General features: G+C 41.1%; 1 protein-coding gene across 2 annotated transcripts in view; it reads left to right on the top strand.

Annotated features, from left to right (window-relative positions):
• LOC127420033 (PR domain zinc finger protein 5-like) overlaps nt 1–23285 on the top strand; it is a 147541-nt gene that overhangs the window by 104848 nt on the left and 19408 nt on the right. For both annotated transcript variants that reach the window (XM_051661967.1, XM_051661966.1), the window contains one exon: nt 22800–22904. In XM_051661967.1, coding sequence (XP_051517927.1) covers nt 22800–22904 — 105 coding nt within the window. The remainder of the gene's footprint in view (nt 1–22799; nt 22905–23285) is intronic.

Genomic DNA, 23285 nt, shown 5'->3' with positions numbered 1-23285 from the left:
GTGGATGGAGGACCACCGGATCAAGACCCTGTCATGGCCAGACCAATCTCCAGACCTGAACCCCATTGAAAACCTCTGGATCTGATAAAGAGGAAGATGGATGGTCACAAACCATCAAACAAAGCAGAGCTGCTTGAATTTTGGTGCAAGGAGTGGCATAAAGTCATCCAAAAGCAATGTGAAAGACTGGTAGAGAGCATGCCAAGATGTATGAAAGCTGTGATCGAAAACAAAATTAAGATACCACTTCAAAATTATCAAAAAGTTTCAATGGATTTACTAATTATAAGTATGTGTTTGAGTAAAATGAACATTTTTCTTTTATTCTATAAAGTACTGACAACACTTCTCTTAAATTCTAAATAAAAATATTGTCATTTAGAGCATTTATTTGCAGAAAATGACAACTGGTGAAAATAACAAAAAAGATGCAGTGTTTTCAGAGTTCAAATAATGCAAAGAAAACAAGTTCATATTCATTTTTAAACAACACAATACTAATGTTTTAACTTCAGGGAAAACTTCAGAAATCAATATTTGGTGGAATAACCCTGATTCCCTATCTGTCACTCACTTGACGTTTTGTCGATGTAGTGACACTAGGGGTCACTCTTGGCAGCCCCAAACACCTCTGCTTTTTGAAAAAAGGCCAATGGGAATTGGCGAGTGGAATTTGCATGCCACTCCCCCAGACATACAGGTATAAAAGGAGCTGGTATGCAACCACTCATTCAGGTTTTGTGCTGAGGAGCCGAGACAAGGTCCCGGCCATTTCAGCGGGTGGTTCAGTGTTGAGGGACACAAAGTCTCGTTCCCTCCATCAGGGAATGGAGGTTACGAAAGTAACCAGGATGTTCCCTGTCTGTCACTCACTTGACGTTGTGTCGATGTAGTGACACTAGGGGTCCCTATACAAAATGACACAACTAGCTGAACTATATTACGTGGACTGGCGGTGCGAGACGGGCAGACCACTGTGTGCCTCGTAGCCAGCGCACCAGGCTGTCATGTAACCTCCCCCAATGCTCTTAAGAGCATCGAATGGTCCTTCAGGGACAAGTCGACTGCCCAACAAATAGGGACAGGCTAGCCCAGCCATGGCCTCTTTTCCTCTTTTTTTCTCCCCAAAAAGAGTGGAATTTGTTAACCGACTGGGGGCCATAAATGTCTACGTCGGGGGGGTATCACTCCAAAGGGGAAGACACCGTGGAGACCACACCCCACCCAGAGAAGGGGGAGGGGTATTTTGAGTGGAAATACATCACATGTTCTTACCGGAAGTATGTCATGTGGAGTCGCATGGTAGGTCCTACCCGAGGGGGGAGGAGTTTCTACAAACATGATGACTGGGGCAGAGGGGCCTCTGCCCAAGGAAGACGCAGTTTACCAACAGGGAAACGATTTAGGGGAAGATATCACATGGGTCACCTACGGGGAATCAGCACATGTGGAGCATCTACCCCAGTACAGGGCCTAATTAGCATACGTACTGGGCCAGCAGCTAGTTTCTCCACAAACTCGTCTGCCACAGGGTTAAGGAGGAAAGTCATCCAGGGATCACAGCTTGTGAACACAACTGGGAGTCAAAAGCACACGTCTTCACCTCAAGGGAGGGGAAAGGTGCTATGTGCAAGCAGTACACCCGGCCAGCTGTCCCGGAACTTACCTGCTCGTACCTGACAATACACGTGACGAAACCGGCTCAACCCGGAGATTGTAGAACCTCGCAAAGGTGTTGGGTGTTGCCCAGCCCACTGCTCCACAGATGTCTGCCAAAGAGGCGCCACTGGTCAGGGCCCAGGAGGCCGCTACACTCCTAGTAGAGTGGGCTCGTAACCCCACAGGGGGTTCATGTCCTGAGCATGATATTCCATCATGATGGCGTCAACGATCCAGTGGGCGATCCTCTGTTTAGAGACAGTGCTTCCTTTCTGCTGTCCACCAAAGCAGACAAAGATCTGCTCGGAGATTCTAAAGCTCTGCGTGCAATCCAAATAGATGCGTAAAGCATGCACCGGACACAGCAACGCCAAGGCTGGTTCTGCCTCCTCCTGGGGCAGTGCTTGCAGGTTCACCACCTGATCCCTAAAAAGACGACATAATCCTACAGGCGCTGGACGGGGTTCTCAGGCGGCCCCGCCAGGTGGTGGCATTTTGCGGGCACAGGTGCACCGCAACCACCTTATCAACCTGGGGAATCGCCGAGTACCCCTTGGCAGCCCCACCATTGAGGGTAGTGAGAGTGGAGGAGCTCAGAGACCGGGTCCAGGCAGTGAAAGGTGCCCGCCACGACCTCGTGAGCTCCTCATGCACCTCCGGGAAGAAAGGGCCTGGGGCGCTCTGGGCTCAGGAACCAATCGTCAGGCTGCAAGGGTTCAGGAGGGGTGGAGGGTTCCACTCCAGCCTACGCAGCTGCCCGGGCAAGCATGGCTGCCAGCTGTGCATCAGGCTGCGACTGGGCGACCACACCCGAAGGTGGGAGCCCAGTCGAGTCCTCAGCGTCAGACAGCGTCATCCACTTCGCGAGCGCCGAAACGAGATTGCGAACTCACCCTGAGACGAGCCAGCAGTCTCATCCCAGCGGGGCAAATGAGCGTACTGGAGAATGGGAGGTCCGTGGGAGTTACCCGGCGGAGTGGCTCCCATTGGGGTCCCCAAATCTCCCCCAGTGCTAACCGATGTGGCCTCAATCCCGTAGGTAGAAGGACCGAGGCGGGGAGCCGCTGGGGTGGTCTTTCCCTCTAACAATGGAAAAACCGCGACCGCAACATTGCTATGGTCACGCTCTCGCAGTGAGAACATGACCCGTCCATGAATGCTGTCTCTGCGTGGGCAGCGCCCAAGCACGTAAGACCGCAATCATGGCCATCGGAAGCAGAGAGGTAACGACCGCAACCAGGAAATACACACAAACGTAGAGGCATCTTTAAAAAGACGCTCTCCGTTAATGCCACTCTTTTAAGAAGGGAAAATATATACTCTTTTAGTAGGAAGAATATACTCTTTTAGCTGCTGAAGCACCCAGGGGAGTTCTCTGCACTTCAACAGTGCAAGAGTGGGAGAGGCCGCTGTAATGCACTATAAATCCAACAGCTTTTCAAAGTGAATGGATCGGCAGAGTAATTCAGCTCGCTGAACACAACCGCTCTGCTCCGAAGAGAAAATCTGAAAGAGTGGTTGCATACCAGCTCCTTTTATACTCCTATGTCCGGGGAGTGGCATGCAAATTCCACTCGCCAATTCCCATTGGCCTTTTTTCAAAAAGCAGAGGTGTTTGGGGCTCCCAAGAGTGACCCTTAGTGTCACTACATCGACACAACGTTGAGTGAGAGACAGATAGGGAATCAGGGTTATTCCACCAAATATTGATTTCTGAAGTTTTCCTAAGTTAAAACATTAGTATTGTGTTGTTTGAAAATGAATATTAACTTGTTTTCTTTGCATTATTTGAACTCTGAAAACACTGCATCTTTTTTGTTATTTTGACCAGTTGTCATTTTCTGCAAATAAATGCTCTAAATGACAATATTTTTATTTGGAATTTAAGAGAAGTGTTGTCAGTACTTTATAGAATAAAACAAAAAAATTCATTTTACTCAAACACATACTTATAAATAGTAAATCCATTAAAACTTTTTGATAATTTTGAAGTGGTATCTTAATTTTTTCCAGAGCTGTATACACATATGCACTACCGGTCAAAAGTTTTGGCGTATGCTTATGTTGGGCCTCATGTATTCATATAACAAGTCATAAATCTTACTGATAAAAACCGTGCCAAAATCAAACAAAGGGAGTTCAAAACAGACTACAATTCCCATGAGGCGTTGCTCACTAAAGGATCGAACTCTCAACTCCTATTTGATGAGGCACACAACAGAACACACCTCAACTATGACATCATCAGGAGTAGAAATACCTCTGAAATGCTTCTGGGATTTGCTTCCAGCAACTTTGCTTGCCGTTCATAGACGCAGCTCATCGCTGCTCTCAGGTGCAGCCTCGTGGCACAAGGAAGTAACGTCCGACTTGAAACTGTGGCCATACAATCTCCATCTCGCTGGATGAGTTGAGATTACTCTGTGTTCCGCCGAACATTCTAACGGATCCGAAGGAGACCGCTGAGCAATCCGCATCTTCATCCGTTTGCCTGCAGAAGTGAAGAGATAAAAGATTTCTCTTCCATATTCAATCAAGTCGATGTCGCTGATTTCTCCGCCAGCCCGCCGAGAATCAGCAGCCATACCACCTGCCGACAGAGCGAGGAAATGGCCTCCCGTCATCACCCGAGCCTCGAGGAACCGAGTCGGAGTTAAAGGACGGATGAACACACATTCTATGTCCTCATACGATTCAAGTAAGAGGTTTACGTCTGGGCAGAGATAGAATATTATAGTGTGTTATTCTTGTGTATCAAGGTTATTGCTTGTACAGTTTACGGACCACCGAGTCCGCTCATTGCGGCTAATACTCAGGGTATTAATTATCAGGAATGAGATTTGCTGTATTGTAGTCCAACCACATTGGACTGTTGTGGATTTCTGCCATCGCGGGTGAGACCGGCAAACTGAGTTTATCCATTAAAGAATCAAAGACCGTGGGACGGTTTACGAGCCGTCCACCACGTCTCTGAGTGATAAACTAACAGCTGCTCTCCCACGATCGCGAAACCGGCTTTGGGGCCGTCACTTAATTCTCTCTCTCTCTCTCGTACTAACTACACACACACACACGCGCGCGCGCGCGACCCCTCACAAACATTCTCGCACACATTTTTGGCTAGTAGATAGCTTCGTGATAAAGCTCAGCTTTGTCCCTAAGCTATCGTACAAGCTTATACACGTGGTAACTGGTAGACGCCATTGACTGGTTTCTCTCCGCCCACATTCGCGGCCATATTCTCTGGCCGGAAGTCTCGCATGACATACTCTCCACGAGAGTCACGTCCGCCATTTTATGCACGTCCCTCCTTACACACACACCCACACATACACACACTCGCTCTCACACACACACACCCTCATGTGTTATAGGATTATTTTGATTTCCATATCTAATCATATCACTGTTTAGTTTGTAGTTGTAAGTCAGAAGTTTATTGACTGCATTGTATTAATTATTAATTGATATTACTGCATAAATAAACTTTGTTATATTACAAAGAGAAGTGTTTTGGTTTGTTTTGCATACACCTATGTCATGCTGATGCGATGTCAGTGCTCGGATTCAAGCCTTCATTCACTGTTTTTTTTCCCGAAAATCGATATTCTTCGGATGTCGATTTTCCTAAGAAAACAATCTAATATTATATTATCTAATGTTATCTGGTTATTAGTCCCTGATTCCAGGGTGGTGCTCCGGCAATATTAATCCTTATTAATATTCTATTGATTTTTGATAATTGATGATTATCTTTGATGATTGTTGATTTTGAAGGATCAATAAGCTAGTGTTAATTTGAATGAATGTTTTATCGATGTTAATGATTAGTGATTATCTTTGATAATTGTTGATTTTAAGGATTAAAAAAAGCTAACATTGATTCCCTATTGATTTTAATAATTAATAATTATCTTTGATAATTATTAATTATTGCTAATAACCAAACCCGCTCCTAAACGTAGCGCACTACATATACTGGAGCCCCATATGAGGTTTTAATGAGTTAGATTCAATTAATTAATTTAAAAATGAATAACTAAAGCAATAATTATTAATTATTTCTGATAGTAACACTTATCTAAACAACCAGTAAAGCCCTACATAATAATTGGTGCCCCGTGTGAGGCTTTAATGAGTAAGATTCAGTTAATTAATTTAAATATTAATTAATAACTAAAGAAATTATTACCAATTATTTCTGATAGTAACACTGATCTAAACAACCAGTAAAGCCCTACACTTAAATGTTTGAAATTAGTTTTTTAGACAAAAATATAATTGTGCCACCATATTATTTTATTTTATTATAAAACTAAAATGTAATTCATTATTTTTTTTTATAATTTTTTTTTTTTAATTGATGACTTGGACCAAATAATAAAGAAAAGCAGCCAATAAGTGCCCAACATAGATGGGAACTCCTTCAATACTGTTTAAAAAGCATCCCAGGGTGATACCTCAAGAAGTTGGTTGAGAAAATGTCAAGAGTACATGTCTGAGAATTCTAGGCAAAGGGTGAGTACTTTGAAGATGCTAAAATATAACACAGTTTTGATATATTTTGGATTTTGTTTTGTCACAACATAATTCCCATAGTTCCATTTATGTTATTCCATAGTTTTAATGACTTTACTATTATTCTAAAATGTGAAGAAAAAAAAAATTATAATAAAGAATGAGTAAGTGTTTCAAAACTTTTGACCGGTAGAGTATACTGTGCAAAAAAAAAAAAAATATATATATATATATATATATATATATATATATATATATATATACACTGATAAGCCACAACATTAAAACCACTGACAGGTGAAGTGAATAACATTTATTATCTTGTTACAATGGTGCCTGTCAAAGGTAGGGATATATTAGGCAGCTAGTGAACAGTCAGTTCTTGAATTTTATGTGTTGGAAGCAGGAAAAATGGGCAGGCGGTTGGATCTGAGCAACTTTGACAAGGGCAAATTGTGATGGCTAGATGACTGGGTCAGAGCATTTCCAAAACAGCAGGTATTGTGGGGTGTTCCTGGTATGCAGTGGTTAGTACCTACCAAAAGTGGTCCAAGGAAGGACAACTGGTGAACCGGCGACAGGGTCATGTGCGCCCTAGGCTCATTGATGCACGTGGGGAGCGAATGCTAGCCCGTCTGGTCCGATCCCACAGAAGAGCTATTGTAGCACAAATTGATGAAAAACTTAATGCTGGCCATGGTAAAAAGGTGTCAGAAAACACAGTGCATCGCAGTTTGCTGTGTTGCCACAGAATGGTCAGAGTGGCCATGCTGACCCCTGTCCACCGCTGAAAGCACCTACACTGGGCACGTGAGCGTCAGAACTGGACCATGGAGCAATAGAAGATGGTGGCCTGGTCTGATGAATCTTTTTTTTTTTAGTTCATGTGAATGGCCGGGTGGGTGTGCATCGTTTACCTGGGGAAGAGATGGCAGCAGGATGCACCATGGGAAGAAGGCAGGCCTGTGGAGGCAGTGTGATGCTCTGGGCAATGTTCTGCTGGGAAACCTTGGGTCCTGGCATTCATGTGGATGTTACTTTGACACATACCACCTACCTTAAGATTGTTGCAGAGCACGTACACCCCTTCATGGCAACGGTATTCCCTGATGGCAGTGGCCTGCCACACTCAAAAAATTGTTCAGGAATGGTTTGAGGAACATGACAATGAGTTCAAGGTGTTGACTTGGCCTCCAAATTTCTCAATCCGATTGAGCATCTATGGGATGTGCTGGACTAACAAGTCCGATCCACGGCAGCTCCACCTCACAACTTACAGAACTTAAAGGATCTGCTGCTAAAGTCTCGGTGCCAGATACCACAGGACACCTTCAGAGGTCATGTGGAGTCCATGCCTTGCGGTTCAGAGCTGTTTTGGTGGCACGAGGGGGACCTACACGATATTAGGTAGTTGGTTTTAATGTTGTGGCTGATCTAGCTACATTGACCTAACCACAGTAATGAGGAGTCATCTGTGGTCTTACCTGTGCTTATATGGCATATCACTTTAAATATAAGGGAAAGTAAATAAAGGGCTTTAAAGTCTGGACCTCCAATACTTATGGACAAATAATGGACAAAGTTTGCCACCTGAGTAATATATGTTCTGTTTAAGTGATGTTTTATATTAAGAAATAAACTGGATAATAAATATAATAGGCTTATATAAATTAATTTGCTGAAATCAACAACAAAAATAATGTCACTTTATGCATGCCCTAACACTTAAAAACCATGAACAAAATTAGGCAAGATAAAAGAAAATGCGGCTCAGGCTACATAACATACAGGTTACGTTTTTTTAATGCCATCGGCATCACACAACATACAAGTATTTGCCCTGATTTCTTCTGTTTTTGTGTATATCTCATACTAAATTGTTTCAAAAATTCAAACAAACTCTAACATAATACAAAGGCAATCTGAGTAAACACAGAATACAGTTTTTAAATGATAAAGTTATTTATTGAAGCAAAAAAGTTATCCAATACCAACTGGGCCTGTGTTAAGAAGTATTTGCTCCGTTTGTTACTAAATCCCCAAATCTACGAAACTGCATTTATAATGGGGTTCAGCTGGACTAGACACATCCAGACCTAATTACTGCCAGCCCTGTTCAATCAAATCAACACCTAAATAGAACTTTTGAAGTTGGCTAAAAGGTCTCACCCAGTAGCACACTATGCCAAGGTCAAAAGAAATTCCAGAAATGATGAGGAATAATGTGATTGAAATGCATCAGTCTTTGAAGGGTTACAAAGCTGTTTCAAAGGCTCTGGGACTCCAAAGAACCACAGTGAGAGCCATTATCTCCAATTGGAGAAAACTTGGCACAGGAGTGAACCTTCCCAGAAGTGGCCGACCTTCCAAAATTCCTCCAAGAGCAGAGCGACAACTCATCCAGGAAGTCACAAAAAAGCCAAGGACAACATCCACGGAACTGCAGGCCTCTCTCCCATCAGTAAAGGTCACTGTTTATGACACGATCCCATTAATTTTAATGAGAGCACAGCGACTTCCGGCGACATGAGCTGCTGCGCCCGTTGTCGACAGAGATAGCCATGGTGAGCGACAAGTTTAGAAAATTTCAGCTTTATGCAAATGATACAATAGCTTTTCACTACCCTAAAAGGTTCGCCCACTGTACCCTTTACATGTCAATTGTAAAGAATTTGTACCTTATCTGTCCCTACTGGACACATATTAGTACCTTAAGGTGTCAAGTAGGTGTACCTTTGAGGGTACTGCCCCAGTGAAAATCTTTTTTGTTTTCTTTTTCTTTTTTTTTTTGTTTTCAAAGTGTAGACATAGAAAAGAGCTGTAGAATGACAGTTATCATGAAACATGGGGGTCTGCTGCAACAGCCAGTTATGATGACTTATATGATCTAGTTTTATTATATTATTAACTACACACTGTATTTTTAATGTAATGCCTATTAAACTTTCTCTGAATGCCATTGTCATCCAGACCACTGCTGAATCAAACATTTACAAATATGTGGCTACCAGGTACATGTTACTTTTTTCTTTTTCTCTTTTGCACTGGCAGCGATGAAACGAATGGACCAATCACATTTGTTTGCAATTAGGATGGGGCTTTATCTTAATTAATTTTTTAGAGATTGCAGTACAGGAGGCCCATTTTTATCTCATGGATGGTACCAATCTTTGGCAAACTTTGGCAAATAAAGCAAACTATTTTGTGCACACTAAAATTTGCTGCACAATCACAGCCAGTGATAACTGATGTTTAATATACAGCTATGTGGAGCAGGATTTTAGACCACTGAGATTTCACTGTGGGCAGGATTACTCAGCACAACGATGCAGAAATAGAAACAAAGTGATCAACAGATTGTCCTGTTGTTTGGTGCAGTCATGGCTGGTTAGGACAAAAACTGATAATAACACAGTAGCTAAGTCCCAAATCATATACTTCTGCACTATTCTAAGCCATTTTGTAGTGTAAGTAGTGTGTTCACACTGAAAAAATGCAACGAAAAGATATGAAATATATTTATAAAAAATGGCAAATACTTCTGTGTAGTAAAAAACGCTAGTGTTCCATTTAAGATAATAGTACACTTTGAAAATGTATACACTTGATAGCCGAGTGTATAGTGTATAGTTTAACCAACCAGATTTGAACTCCTCACTAGACATGAATTTATTTATTTTTAACGGAAATCCATTTGTATGAAAACTGACTTTGCAGTAACGCTTGCTTAAAAACACAGGAAACATGGCTTCCCCTAAAATTTCACAAGAAATGCTGCAATGACAAGTTTTATATATGTACGGATAATCAATATTAATTACATATTGCTCTTTGTGCATTTCAGTATTTCAGCGGAAAAAAAAGTGTAAATGATTTTACATAATTTCGTTCAAGTGATGCAATCTGCTTTTTTCTACGTTAATATTTCCATAGAAGTAAGTGGATGCACAACTCATAGAGTGCTACTTATGCCGTGCTTCAATGGGAGTCTATGGCAGAGACCTGGTCCATTCTAATCAATGAAGCAAAAGTTTGATGTTGATTGAACAAGAGGCTCTAAATACGTAATTTTGAGTCCCACCTGGACGCTCTGCTTCTTTGGGATTCTGTGGGTGCATTATGAGCACTATTTGAATTGGATCTGCATCTGATTGCCTGCTGGACTTTGGGCTCTCAATCAATGTATTTTTGTCCTGTTTGGAAGACCTGCTTCTCTATATGATGATTGGTTGAGCTCTCAAATAGGTGGGCCTTTGCAACAAATGGCCAATAATTGAAACGGTGATGTACGTTATTGACATAGTGTTTGGCAAATCGGATATACACTCTGAGGACACATGATTGTGGTGAGCAGGGCAGGGCTGAGCGGCATCGGGGCAGAGCAAGGCCGGGAAGATAAGTGGTGAATGAGTTCCACCTGTGTGCCACATCGGTCTCGCATTCCAGTGAGGCACAGCGGGAGTATTTAAGGAGAGGAGGCAGTGGTAGACGAGAGAGAGAGATGCACAAAGCCTGTCTGTGTGTGTGTGTGTGTGTGTGTGTGTGTGTGTGTGTGTGTGTGTGTGTGTGTGTGTGTGTGTGTCTTTATGTTCATATGTAGCTGGCTAAAAAGCAGTGCGTGTTTTTGTTTTGTTATACACTGAAAAGTGTTTATTAAATGACTACGTGTTTTTCTAGCCGGTCTCAGCTTCCTTCTTTCCCATCCTTGAATTGGTGCCGAAACCCAGGAAGGAGGAAAGATGTGCTGTCAAGGAGTCCTTGCTGCTGACTGAGGATCGCGACGCCGAGGGAGTGCTCGATCTGGTGGCTATGGAGCACTGCATTAACCGGCAGTCAAAAGGGACAGCTGAGGGGTCCAGTGCCATCGCCCAGCATCGCGGACAGAAGCAGTACAGCGAGCTGAGGGCCAGTTGATGGCGTGTCCGGGGCCGGCGAGCCCGTCTCTCTCTCCTCTTTCTGCTTTCTCCTCTCTCTCTCCATTCTCCCCCCTCCTCTCCCTCGTCCTGTTCCCACTCCCTGGCAAGTGAGGGTCAGACCCGGAGACAATCCTGATGTGCCAACGCTCCCTCCCTAGAAGTGGGTGGGGGGTATGTGGCGAGCAGTGCGGGGCCGAGTGGCGTCTGGGCAGGGCAAGGCTGGGAAGATAAGTGGTGAATGAGTTCCACCTGTGGTCTCGCTTTCCAGTGAGGGGTGGTGGAAGTATTTAAGGAGAGGAGACAGCAGCAGACGAGGGGGAGAGATGCACGAATCCTGTCTGTGTGTGTGTCTTTATGTTCATACGTAGCTGGCTGAAAAGCATTGCGTGTTTTTGTTTTGTTATACACTGAAAAGTGTTTATTAAATGTCTACGTGTTTGTCAAGCTGGTCCTAGCTTCCTCCTTTCCCATCCTTGAATTGTTACACCGATATTTTGCAATCTGACGTAACACATTTATTTTGGCTTTCTTAAACAGATATGTTGCCTATTTTGTTTAAAAAAAAAAACAAAACAAAAAACAAAACAAAACAGTTTTGAGCTTAGTTAATTATTATCGTAAATAAATTTCACTGGTTAAGTAGTAGTTTGAGCGACTTTTGGAGGCAACCTTGCACATACCAAAAACCAGTCTGTGCTTCTCCATTTTTCAGTCACCACTGCTTTGCATGGGCTGTTTTAGAACAGCAAAACAATTTTATAATGCTGCAATCGCATACATGGTTAGAAACAAAAAGATTAGAAACTAAATATGATTTAATTAGTAGGTCAGAGACCAAAAGGATCACAAGCTGACTTTGAAATATATATCAGATCTAGAAAAAAAAAAAAAATATTAATAGCAAGCAATTCATGTTATTTGTAAATAAAATAATTTCCAAAGTGGCTGCAGTAGCTGTCCAGCGCATCAAATATAGAAGGGCATCTGTTAACATCACGATGCCACAGTTGCCTTTGGCTTGCTCACTGGGGGCCTAAAGACAAATTATCTTTAAAGTGTGATTTTCAATCATGTTTTCATTTAAACTGATCAGTGAGGACTTTAAGACATTACAGCATCATTTTCTGGAAAGCTGCTTTGAAACTATGTTTGTTGTGAAAAGTGCTCTACAAATAAAAATGACTTGACTAGACTTGAGTTGATGGAACACTCGTGTCTAGTAAAGACACGCCGTAAAATGAGTACTGTTAGCTTTAATCGCTTGTTGCTTGTTCATGTCACACCTTGTTAGGACATAGTGTAAGGTTTCAGTGGAGCAGTCTATCCACTGTCAGAATGACATGACTTACAAAGCTGCAAAACATTATGGGTCGTCCACTATTGTCCATCTGTGCTAAAATGTGCCAAAGTCTGTTACCCTTGACCTGTAAGTGTTTTTGCGGGGGTCGTATTGCTGTCAGTCCCAGTTGACGGTTTTTACTGCAACGGAGACACATCCAGCTACATATTAGATGTAGTATGCTCTACTGTATTAATGCCAAGACTATGAAACACAGACATACACATACACATGTCCACACTGGACCAGGCCCATATTGATTACGCCTTTCTCTAACACAGACACAGCACCTTGCATATCCTGTGTGTGTGACCACACCTTGCCTTGCTCCATTTCCCAGGATCCTCTTTTCCTGTGTACACCCATTCCCATGAAAGCTGGGTGTTGGACGTGTGAGCATGGCCTGTGCTATCAGTGTATTCATGTTTAACACCCTGCTCAACACACACATTTGGCTCTATTTTCTTGACCTCACTAGCCACAGCGCTATGCTCAATGACCGTGCACAACGTCTTATCAGATGTTCTAGAGAGTGCAAATTCTTAGTGCAATTTCCCCGCCAGCGCAAAGCGGAAGTGGCCATGAGTGGGAGTGTTTACACTATCTGTGGGTGTATTGTATGTTAATGAAGTGCCGCAATATTTTCCTTAAAAATAGGTCATTGCACTAAGACGTCTGAGAACCATGTCTATTCTCAACGCAAAGTCTAAAATCAGTTCCTGCATTTGCAGTTTGGGGATTCCACCATCAGATGATATCAAAGAGCTATTGATTACTTTTAAAACTAGCCATGATTTGTGTGTCAGTAGATCAGTATGATTAATAATAATGATAATAATACATTTATTTTGTATAGCGCCTTTCCAAAGCTCAAAGATGCTGTACAGAAATTTAACATTAAACAGAGAAACATATAACAAATATACTACATTACAAACAATGAACAATGGGAGAGAAGCAAACCATATTCAAGCAGCTGAAACACGGGCGAGCAGGATGAGAGCTAACAGTCCCAGAGAGTCCAACAGAGAACATACGACACATACTGTACATTGGAGTCCGGAGCTGCGCAGGCAACAAACAGAGCAGGGGACGCATTGCATACAGCCCATTTATATTATCAAATTCTTATGAATGGGAAGTCTTCATTTATATTGACGTTGCTTGACAGAAATTGGACTATATAATAGGATGCAAATGGTGCAATAATTAGAGAAGAATTTCCGAATTAAATTGCACTTGACCCAGCCTATTAGTGCTTTGCATGCACAATTTTGCCAACCCACATATACCTAGACTTATTGCATGCTTTCACGATAATATAAAAACATCATGGCCATGCCCACTGACTTTGTGCATGTGACATACTGCATAGCACTGCACTCTTAAAATAGGGCCCGTTATCTGTCTCAAGACCCTCTGATACACGTCTTGGGGCTCTTGGAATGTGTATGTGTGGGTAGCTGCATATTTAGCTATAGTTTGGGGAAAACATATTCCCCAAAATAGAGCTAAATCTGACTAAACATTCTTTTGAGTATATCCTCAATTGAAACATAATTTCATACTTTAAATATGAATGTTAGGTAGCTAATTATACTTACAGTAAAGTATGTACCCATTTAGATGTGTATTTTGAGACGTCTGACATTCAGGGTCATTCTTAATTGAGTGCAACAGTCCCGGAAGTAAAAATGGTTCTGGAAGTAAAAATCCCATTAATTCCATAGGGGAATAGATTTGTAATGATAACTTATAAACCTTTAAAGACAGATCTACCGTGAGCTCCGAGGTTGTTAATCGATGGTATATGCTTCTGTTGAAGCCATCAATCCTTGTAGTTCATCTTCATTAAAAACAAATTGTGTTTAATAGCAGAATTTCTGGTGCAGCGACCATCCACTCCCATGACGCACTGTAAATGATGCAATCAAGTCGTTCTCCCTACACTCTCAAACTACCTATATATTTGCATTTATCTTAATATTTCATAATAAAATTAAAATATATTGTTTCTATACTTATTATAAACAACTTAAAATGTATAGTTTTATAATGTTATATATACTGTACACACTGACTGAGCACTTTAATAGGAACACTAGTACAGCTACTTATTCATGCAATTGGTCTGATGAATCTCATTTTCTGCTGAGGCACACAGATGGTAGGGTCAGAATTTGGCACCAACAGCATGAATCCATGGACCCAACCTGCCTTGTGTCAACAGTCCAGGCAGGTGGTGGTGTTGTAATGGTGAGGGGAATGTTTTCTTTTCACACTTTGGGCCCGTTAATACCGATCAGTCATCACTTGAATGCCACAGCCTTTTTGAGTATTGCTGCTGACCATGTTCATCCCTTCATGGCCACAATTACCCATCTTCTAATGGCTACTTCCAGCATGAAAATGCTCCGTGTCACAAAGCAAAAGCCATCTCAAACTGGTTAGAAAGTGGCCTTCCCAGTCACTAGATCTGAATCCAAAAGAACACCTTTGGGATGTGGTAGAATGTGGAGATTCACAGCATGAATGTGCAGCTGACAAATCTGCTGAAATTGCGTGATGCAGTCCTGTCAACATGGACCAGAATCTCAAATGATGCTTCCAACATTTTGTGGAATCCATGCCACAAAGAATTGAGGCTGTTTTGAGAGCAAAGAGAGGCCCTACCCAGTATTAGTATTGTTTTTATAGTATTATTATAGAACCCAGTGTTCCTAATAAAATGTTCAGTGAGTGTGTGTATATATATATATATATATATATATATATATATATATATATATATATATACATAGTATAAGTGTGTGAGTGCATGTTATTATGTCAGTGTGTGTGGTTTTACTTAAATATACTGTATACTATTGGATGCCAAATAATGTCCCTAGAAGTGAGCTAAATCTGACAAAACCTCCTTTTGGGGATGTCCTCAAACATAATGTTAACTCTTAAAAACATAAGAGTTAATGTGAGTTTGTGTGTGTGTCTGATAGCGGTGTTTTGTGTTTTCAGTCTGTTGTATAAGTAAATGTATGAGTGTGTTTGAGTCCATGTAAAATCTGTTCCAGGTTTATAACACATGTAAGGCACTTCATTTGTTTATCCCAGAATATCTTCAGTTCGTGTGTGTGTGTGTGTGTGTGTGTGTGTGTGTGTGTGTGTGTGTGTGTGTGCGTGCAGTGTTTTCCACATGATTTTGTGAGTCTGTGGTGGGTGGACCTCAGACCCTCTAGGGGGTCTGGGGGCATGCTCCCCTGTAAGAACATTTTGTATATTTTAAAGTTAAATGCATCAGTCTGGTGCACTTTGAGAGCAAAATTAAGAAGCTAGATCTATGAAGAACTCTGTGCTCTTGTAAACAATTTTGTGCTCTAGTAGTAATTTAATCATAAACACATTGGTTGTGTAGATATGAATGGTGATGACATGGCAAAAAAGTCACACCCATAAAGCATGGTTAACGAGACGGAGTTTAATGCAGTTCAAAAACTCAACTGAAACTACTCTGACCTACTGCACCTTTCTCTGCTGTCAAAATCACTTGCTGTCCCTCCCTCAGGGGAGGCTGTCTCCCCTGCTGCCCCTATGGGAAGTACCTGCCCTGTTGCCCCTCTCTGAATGTCTGTCCCTCTATGAAAGTCAGCTGAGTCTCTTATGCTGCCCCTGCTGTCTCTTCTGCTTCCTGGAGAAGCTGTCTCTTTTGCTACAGAGAAACAAGTAATGTTAAAATTCCACTGTCACTCCAGTTTATTTCTTGACAAAAGCCTATGAATAATCTGTTTGGCTATTGACTTGCCATCTAACTATGCTAGCTGTCCTAGCTAGCTTCCTCTGTCGCTGTTTCTTCATCTGGTGGTAGATTTCGCTCTCTCTTCTTGAAATATTTAAAAATGCTCATGATCTGAAAATCAAGGGTACAAACATTAAGCTTAAAACAGTAGCGTTACTTCAACTTGATTAGTTAACATTGCAAACAGCCTAATGTTACATCAGGGCTCAATATTAAGCATTGTCCTGTGCTTGTCCTCCGGACAAGTAAATTGGTCATTCACTTGTCCGAATAAAAAAGTGACTTGTCCGGAGAGAAAAAAAGGACATTTAAGTTACATGCTCAAGTAACATGTCAAAGTTTCTGTTGTATGTTTCCTAAAATTATGACTGATGCCCAACCTAATAGTGTTCCTATGCAATCAACTCAATTCTCTGTGACAGAAATGTAAACCACACTGGGTAGGGGAGGAGGCTATAATCATATGAAAATTATTTTATGTCACGTATGGTAGTCAAATAATGGAAAGCCTCCATCGCCACTATTAACAGCAGGGATGCTCATACTTCTATGGAATGAGATCTACTTTTTCATCATGTTACTGAAGCAAGATCTACCATGTACAATATAGGCTATACATACTGTAACAGACTACTGAAATATTGGTATTGTGATAGTGAAATTTGACGATTCTCAGTAACAGCTTCAATACTACAACAAATAATCACACTAACTAATATGTAAATTATGGAAGAATGGTTTCAAGTTCTTAAGTAATTATTCAAGACTAGTAAACTGTCAGTAATAAAATAACAATAAAAAAACAGCAATGAATAGAAATAGATGAAAAATAGTAGAACAAATTAAGAAAATTCAGTGCTTTTTTAGTAGCTTTAAAAGTTTTTAACAACAGTAGGCTATCAAGTAAATATTTAGAATGAAATGCAACATATAACTACTACTGGTCTTCACTGTATTATAATACATTAATACTTTTTAAAGCTACTAAAGTTACCCAGTCAAGAGCAGTGAGTGTTTTCACGTTTTCTTGTTATGGTTGTTTGATTATTATAATGACACACTAGACGGCAGCAGGTCTATTAGCTTACATTTATACTTACATGTCCAAAATTTTAATACAAATCCGCTTTTTTCTCCGCTGTTTATGTTCACTTTAGACATCACTCTCTGTGTTTACATGAATACTGGGAGTGAGAGATGCTTTGCCGAAGCAACGGCGCAAAACACAACGACAATAAAAAATTGTCGACAACATTTTTTGTTGTCGAATTTCGTTTGATGTCATTTTACATAAAATGAGATCATACAAAACTCTAATGATGGCATGCAAGAGCAGCACTGCAGCTCACGCCTGACTGAGGACAGGAAGAACACACAGCTCACAGTCCAGTCATAGTTTCAGGTGATGTAGATCGCAAAGTATGAGGGAATTATACAAAAATACCAAATATGTAAATACAGAAGCACTCTCGTGGAATAAGCGGAGCCAGAGCTGCCACTCCGCTGTAGCAAAACTTGCGTGTCGAGCGTCTTTAAAGGAAATATCCCGGCATAACATCTTAAATGCAGTTATATTTAATGCATTATAGCTTATAATAAAGAATATTATAATAAAGAAGCAGATCATGTAAGTAACTACAAACTCCGAAACTGGCATTTCTCTGTGCAGTCAGGCCCTCTTCTATGAGTTGCGCGAAATAAGTGTCCCGATCTAAGGTGGAGAGATTGAAACTGCACCCGGCTGTTCGAGCATGCGCGCTTGCTGCAGCTAGATTATAACGTGATGGCTCGCTACTTATTGTATCATAATACAGTATATGTTTCACAGTGCATTTCTTATCGTGAAGAAAATTGGCAGTACACAGCTTTATTAATAAGAGAGAGTTGTTTTTTTTTTTTGTTGTTGTTGTTTTTTTTGTTTGTTTTTTTGTGAGCTAAAGATGGATTGAAGAGAACAAAAAGGTGAGAGAGGGTAGTCTTCGCCCCATTATACACTGCAACAAAATACATTTTTGATTTGTTTTTGTTTTCCAATATAAATATCTAAAACTCCTTTAAATCAATGTACATTTACTTTAGCAGCTATACTGCAGAAGAAAAAATTGTTATCTGAGAATGTTGAATATAATATTAAAAATAGATATATTTTAAAATATAAAAAAAATCCTTTAAAAAAAAAAAGATGCATTCACCCAAGAAGCAGCATATAAGATATTTAGACTTGCTTTTAGAGAATAGATCTTGAATATAAGTATATTTTGTCTTTACTGCACTTGCAGAAATATAACCTAGTGAAAAAATGCACTTATATACAAAACACACTTATATTTAAGATACATTCTCTTAAAGCAATTCTAAATATCTTATATGTTGCTTCTCAAGTAAATGTATTTTTAGACAATTTTAAATGGAAAACAAGACTTAATAACAATAGGATTTTTTGCAGTTAATTTTTTACCAAATTAAACTTAATAAAAAGTTTTTTTTTTTTCCTTTAATTCAGTGAATGTCATTTAGAGGCATTTTTAAAAGATGATCTTGTCCTGTTTATTGTTAGTAAGCACGTATAATACAACCTTTTAAGTCGGCCACAAGCTGAATAATCGGTTAAGAGCTGATGATTAATCGTTGCAATAATCGCCCGAATAGTCGAATAATCGTTCTAATAATCATTAGATTAGTCGATTATCAAAATGATCATTAGTTGCAGCCCTAGTGTGTGTGTGTGTGTGTGTGTGTGTGTGTGTGTCTAATGAGGATCTCTAGTTTCTGTAAACATACAGATGTATGTTCATAGTCTCTCTTAAAGTATCAGTTCTTCATTCTTCACTTTAAAAACAGCTTCATACTAGGGGTGTGCAGCGAAGCCGTTATCTGTATCTATATCTGTTGCAGTGGCAAAATTATCGGTATTTGGATATAACCGGATGTGGGTGGGGTTTAAACCGGAAGTACGTCAAAACTACATGTAAAGTTTTAAATGTGACTATTTATAGTTTCTATCTAACAAATATGACTTGTATAATTCATAACATTTTTTCTTATTATTATTATTTTATTTAAATATATTACTTTTATTCTTTTTTCTTACAAGATAAAGCTGATTATAAACTCGGCAAAAAAAGAAACTTCCCTTTTTCAGGACACTGTATTTTAAAGATAATTTTGTACAAATCCAAATAACTTTACAGATCTTTATTGTAAAGGGTTTAAACAATGTTTTCCATGCTTGTTCATTGAACCATAAACAATTAATGAACATGCACCTGTGGAACGGTCGTTAAGACACTAACAGCTTACAGACGGTAGGCAATTAAGATCACAGTTATAAAAACTTAGGACACTAAAGAGACCTTTCTACTGACTCTGAAAAACACCAAAAGAAAGATGCCCAGGGTCCCTGCTCATCTGCGTGAACGTGCCTTTGGCATGCTGCATGGAGGCATGAGGACTGCAGATGTGGCCAATCATTGCAATCTCCGTACAGTGAGAAGCCTAAGACAGCGCTACAGGGAGACAGGAAGGACATCTGATCGTTCTCGCAGTGGCAGACCACGTGTAACAACACCTGCACAGGATCGGTACATCCGAATATCACACCTGCGGGACAGGTAAAGAATGGCAACAACAACTGCCCGAGTTACACCAGGAATGCACAATCCCTCCATCAGAGCTCAGACTGTCTGCAGTAGGCTGAGAGAGGCTGGACTGAGGGCTTGTAGGCTTGTTCTAAGGCAGGTCCTTACCAGACATCACCGGCAACAACGTCACCTATGGGCACAAACCCACCTTCGCTGGACAAGACAGGACTGACAAAAAGTGCTCTTCACTGACGAGTCACGGTTTTGTCTCACCAGGGGTGATGGTCGGACTCAGGTTTATCGTTGAAGGAATGAGCATTACACCGAGGCCTGTACTCTGGAGCGGGATCGATTTGGAGGTGGAGGGTCCGTCATGGTCTGGGGCGATGTGTCACAGCATCATCAGACTGAGCTTGTTGTCATTGCAGGCAATCTCAAGGCAGTGCATTACAGGGAAGACATCCTCCTCCCTCATATGGTACCCTTCCTGCAGGCTCATCCTGATATGACCCTCCAGCATGACAATGCCACCAGCCATACTGCTCGTTCTGTGCGTGATTTCCTGCAATACAGGAATGTCAATGTTCTGCCATGGCCAGCGAAGAGGACGGATCTCAATCCTATTGAGCACATCTGGGACCTGTTGGATCGGAGGTGATGGCTAGGGCCATACCCCACAGAAATGTCCGGGAACTTGCAAGTGCCTTGGTGGAAGAGTTGGGTAACATCTCACAGCATGAACTGGCAAATCTGGTGCAGTCCATGAGGAGGAGATGCACTGCAGTACTTAATGCAGCTGGTGGCCACACCAGATACTGACTGTTACTTTTGATTTTGACCCCCCTTTGTTCAGGGACACATTATTGTGGGTGGACAATTCTAGTTAGTCACATGTCTGTGAAACTTGTTCAGTTTATGTCTTAGTTGTTGAATCTTTTTATGTTCATACAAATATTTACACATGTTAAGTTTGTTAACCATGGATTGCTCTCCAGATTACACCATGTGCATTTTGTTGCAAGTGTTTCTTCAGCAAAGGGCATGTTTATGTCCACTTTTATTAAAACAGTTTTCAGCTTTTTTCCTTTTGTTAAGATTACATTAAAACTTGACATTAGTTACTGTAAATGTGAATACAAACTTTTAAGACTTGAAAACTTCATTATTTATTTTTTGGTACTTTTCAAATGCCTTTTATGTATGGATTTCACTGTTTTAACCTTGTCCCAGACCAACACTTTCAATATTAAATTATAAAACATCCATTGGAAAAAATGTAATATATTACATGTTTAAAACCTAGATAATCTAAACAAAGAGTGAAATAAACATAAACCATTTAAATATTTCTTGTCTGAAAATCATTTCTATGCATTTTTCAAAAATTATGACAGTTGTGGCAGCATTTCCAACACATCAGCAGAGTTTTGTCCCTAATAAAGTTTTTTTTTTTTAATAAAGTTAGTGTACTTGTTAACCAAGTCAACAAAAGTGTCAGTGAAGAGCATGCTTTAGATGAAATATGAAAAGAGATGTTTGAGGAAAAGAAAATTCAAGGTAAATATCACTTCATTTAATTTACACTGATGAGCCAAAACATTATGACCACCTACCTAATTTGCTGTTGGTCTTCCGCAAGCCGCCAAAACAGCGCCGACCCGCCAAGGCATGGACTTTACAAGACTCCTGAAGGTGTCCTGTGGTATCTGGCACCAAGACATTAACAGCAGATCCTTCAAGTCCTGTGAGATGTGAGGTGGAGCCGCCATGGATCAGACTTGTTGGTCCAGCACATCCACAGATGCTCAGTCGGATTGGGGAATTTGGAGGCCAGGGCAACAACTTGAACTCTTCTTTATGTTCCTCAAACCATTCCTGAACAATGTGTGCAGTGTGGCAGGGTGCATTATCTTGCTGAAAGAGACCACTGCCATCAGGGAATACCGCTGCCATGAAGGGGTGTACGTGGTCTGCAACGATGTTTAGGTAGGTGGCATGTGTCAAATTGACGTCCACATAAATGGCCGGACTCAGGGTTTCCCAGCAGAACAGAACTGCCCAGAGCCCGTTCACGTGATATAAAAGAAAACGGGACTCATCAGACCAGGTGACCTTCTTCCACTGTTCCAAGTTCCAGTTTCGACGCCCGCGTGCCCAGTGTAGGCACTTTCGACGGTGGACAAGGGTCATCATGGGCACTCTGACCTGTCTGCGGCTACACAGCCCCATATGCAGCCTGGTTCAATGCACTGTTGTGACACATTTATCCTGTAACCATCATTAGACAGGATTGCTTTTGTTGCCCTTGCGCATCGATGAGCCTTGGGCGCCCAACACCCTGTTGCCAGTTTGTGGTTTGTCCCTCCTCGGACCACTGTGGGTAGGTACATCCAATTAGACTGCTGACCGGGAGCACCCCACAAACCTTGCCATTTCAGAGATGCTGCAGTCATCCAAATAGACTGCTGACCAGGAGCACCCCACAAGCCTTGCCATTTCAGAGATGCTGCAGCCATCTGGCCATAAAAATGTGGCCCTTGTTAAAGTCGCTCAGGTCTTTACTCCTGCCCATTTCTCCTGCATTCAACATGCTGACTACAAGAACTGATTGTTCACTTATCTAATCTACCCAGACCTTGACATGTGGCCTTGTTAGGAGATGATCAATGTTATTTGCTTCACCTCTGAGCGTTCATAATGTTTTGGCTCATCAGTGTATATATTCATTGTCATTTCCAATCAAGCAGTTATTATGCAAAAAATGTGATTTTTTTTTATTTTTATTTTATTTGTGTATTTAGGATGCATAACATTTTTGCTATGAAATTGGCCTAAGTAAAAACAAAAGAGTCAGCTATTCAGGGCTCAAAGAAAATTATGCGTCCATCTCGTAAATAAGATCATTACGATGACTTGAAGGCAGCATTACACACACACTTGTGTACGTGTTTTTGTGTGTGTTTGATCTCTCTCTCTCTCTCTCTCTTTTACAGGAAAAACCTTATAAATGCAGCGAGTGCAACAAGGCCTTTAGTCAGAAACGCGGCCTGGACGAACATATGCGCACACACACCGGAGAGAAACCCTTCCAGTGTGACGTGAGTTATACACACACTCTCAAAGAACCTTCTAATGTGATCTCACACGCAAACCACATTGCATAATTCTGCATTCTAACACACACGCACACACACACACACACACACACACAGTCCCATTTTATGTCTCATTCTGGCTGTATATCACACAAGCAGTGCTCCCCCTTCTCCAAACACACATTGCAGCCACAGCCCAGTGGAAGAGGAGAGAGAGGTGGCTTGTGGGAAGTGTGTGACGTTCAGCGGGGTTTAGTCTTAGACCACTTTAAGAACTAAAGCAGGTCTTGAGTTTAACCCTGCGTCCCATACTGGTCCACATAATCAGCACTATGACGCGCATCAAACCACCAACCAGAATGCCTTCACAACACATAAACTAGC

Source organism: Myxocyprinus asiaticus, chromosome 29 (assembly GCF_019703515.2).
Source record: "Myxocyprinus asiaticus isolate MX2 ecotype Aquarium Trade chromosome 29, UBuf_Myxa_2, whole genome shotgun sequence".
Classification (NCBI taxonomy): Eukaryota; Metazoa; Chordata; class Actinopteri; order Cypriniformes; family Catostomidae; genus Myxocyprinus; species Myxocyprinus asiaticus.
The sequence above is the reverse complement of the archived record's forward strand: the minus strand, read 5'-3'. Positions and strand labels throughout refer to the sequence as shown.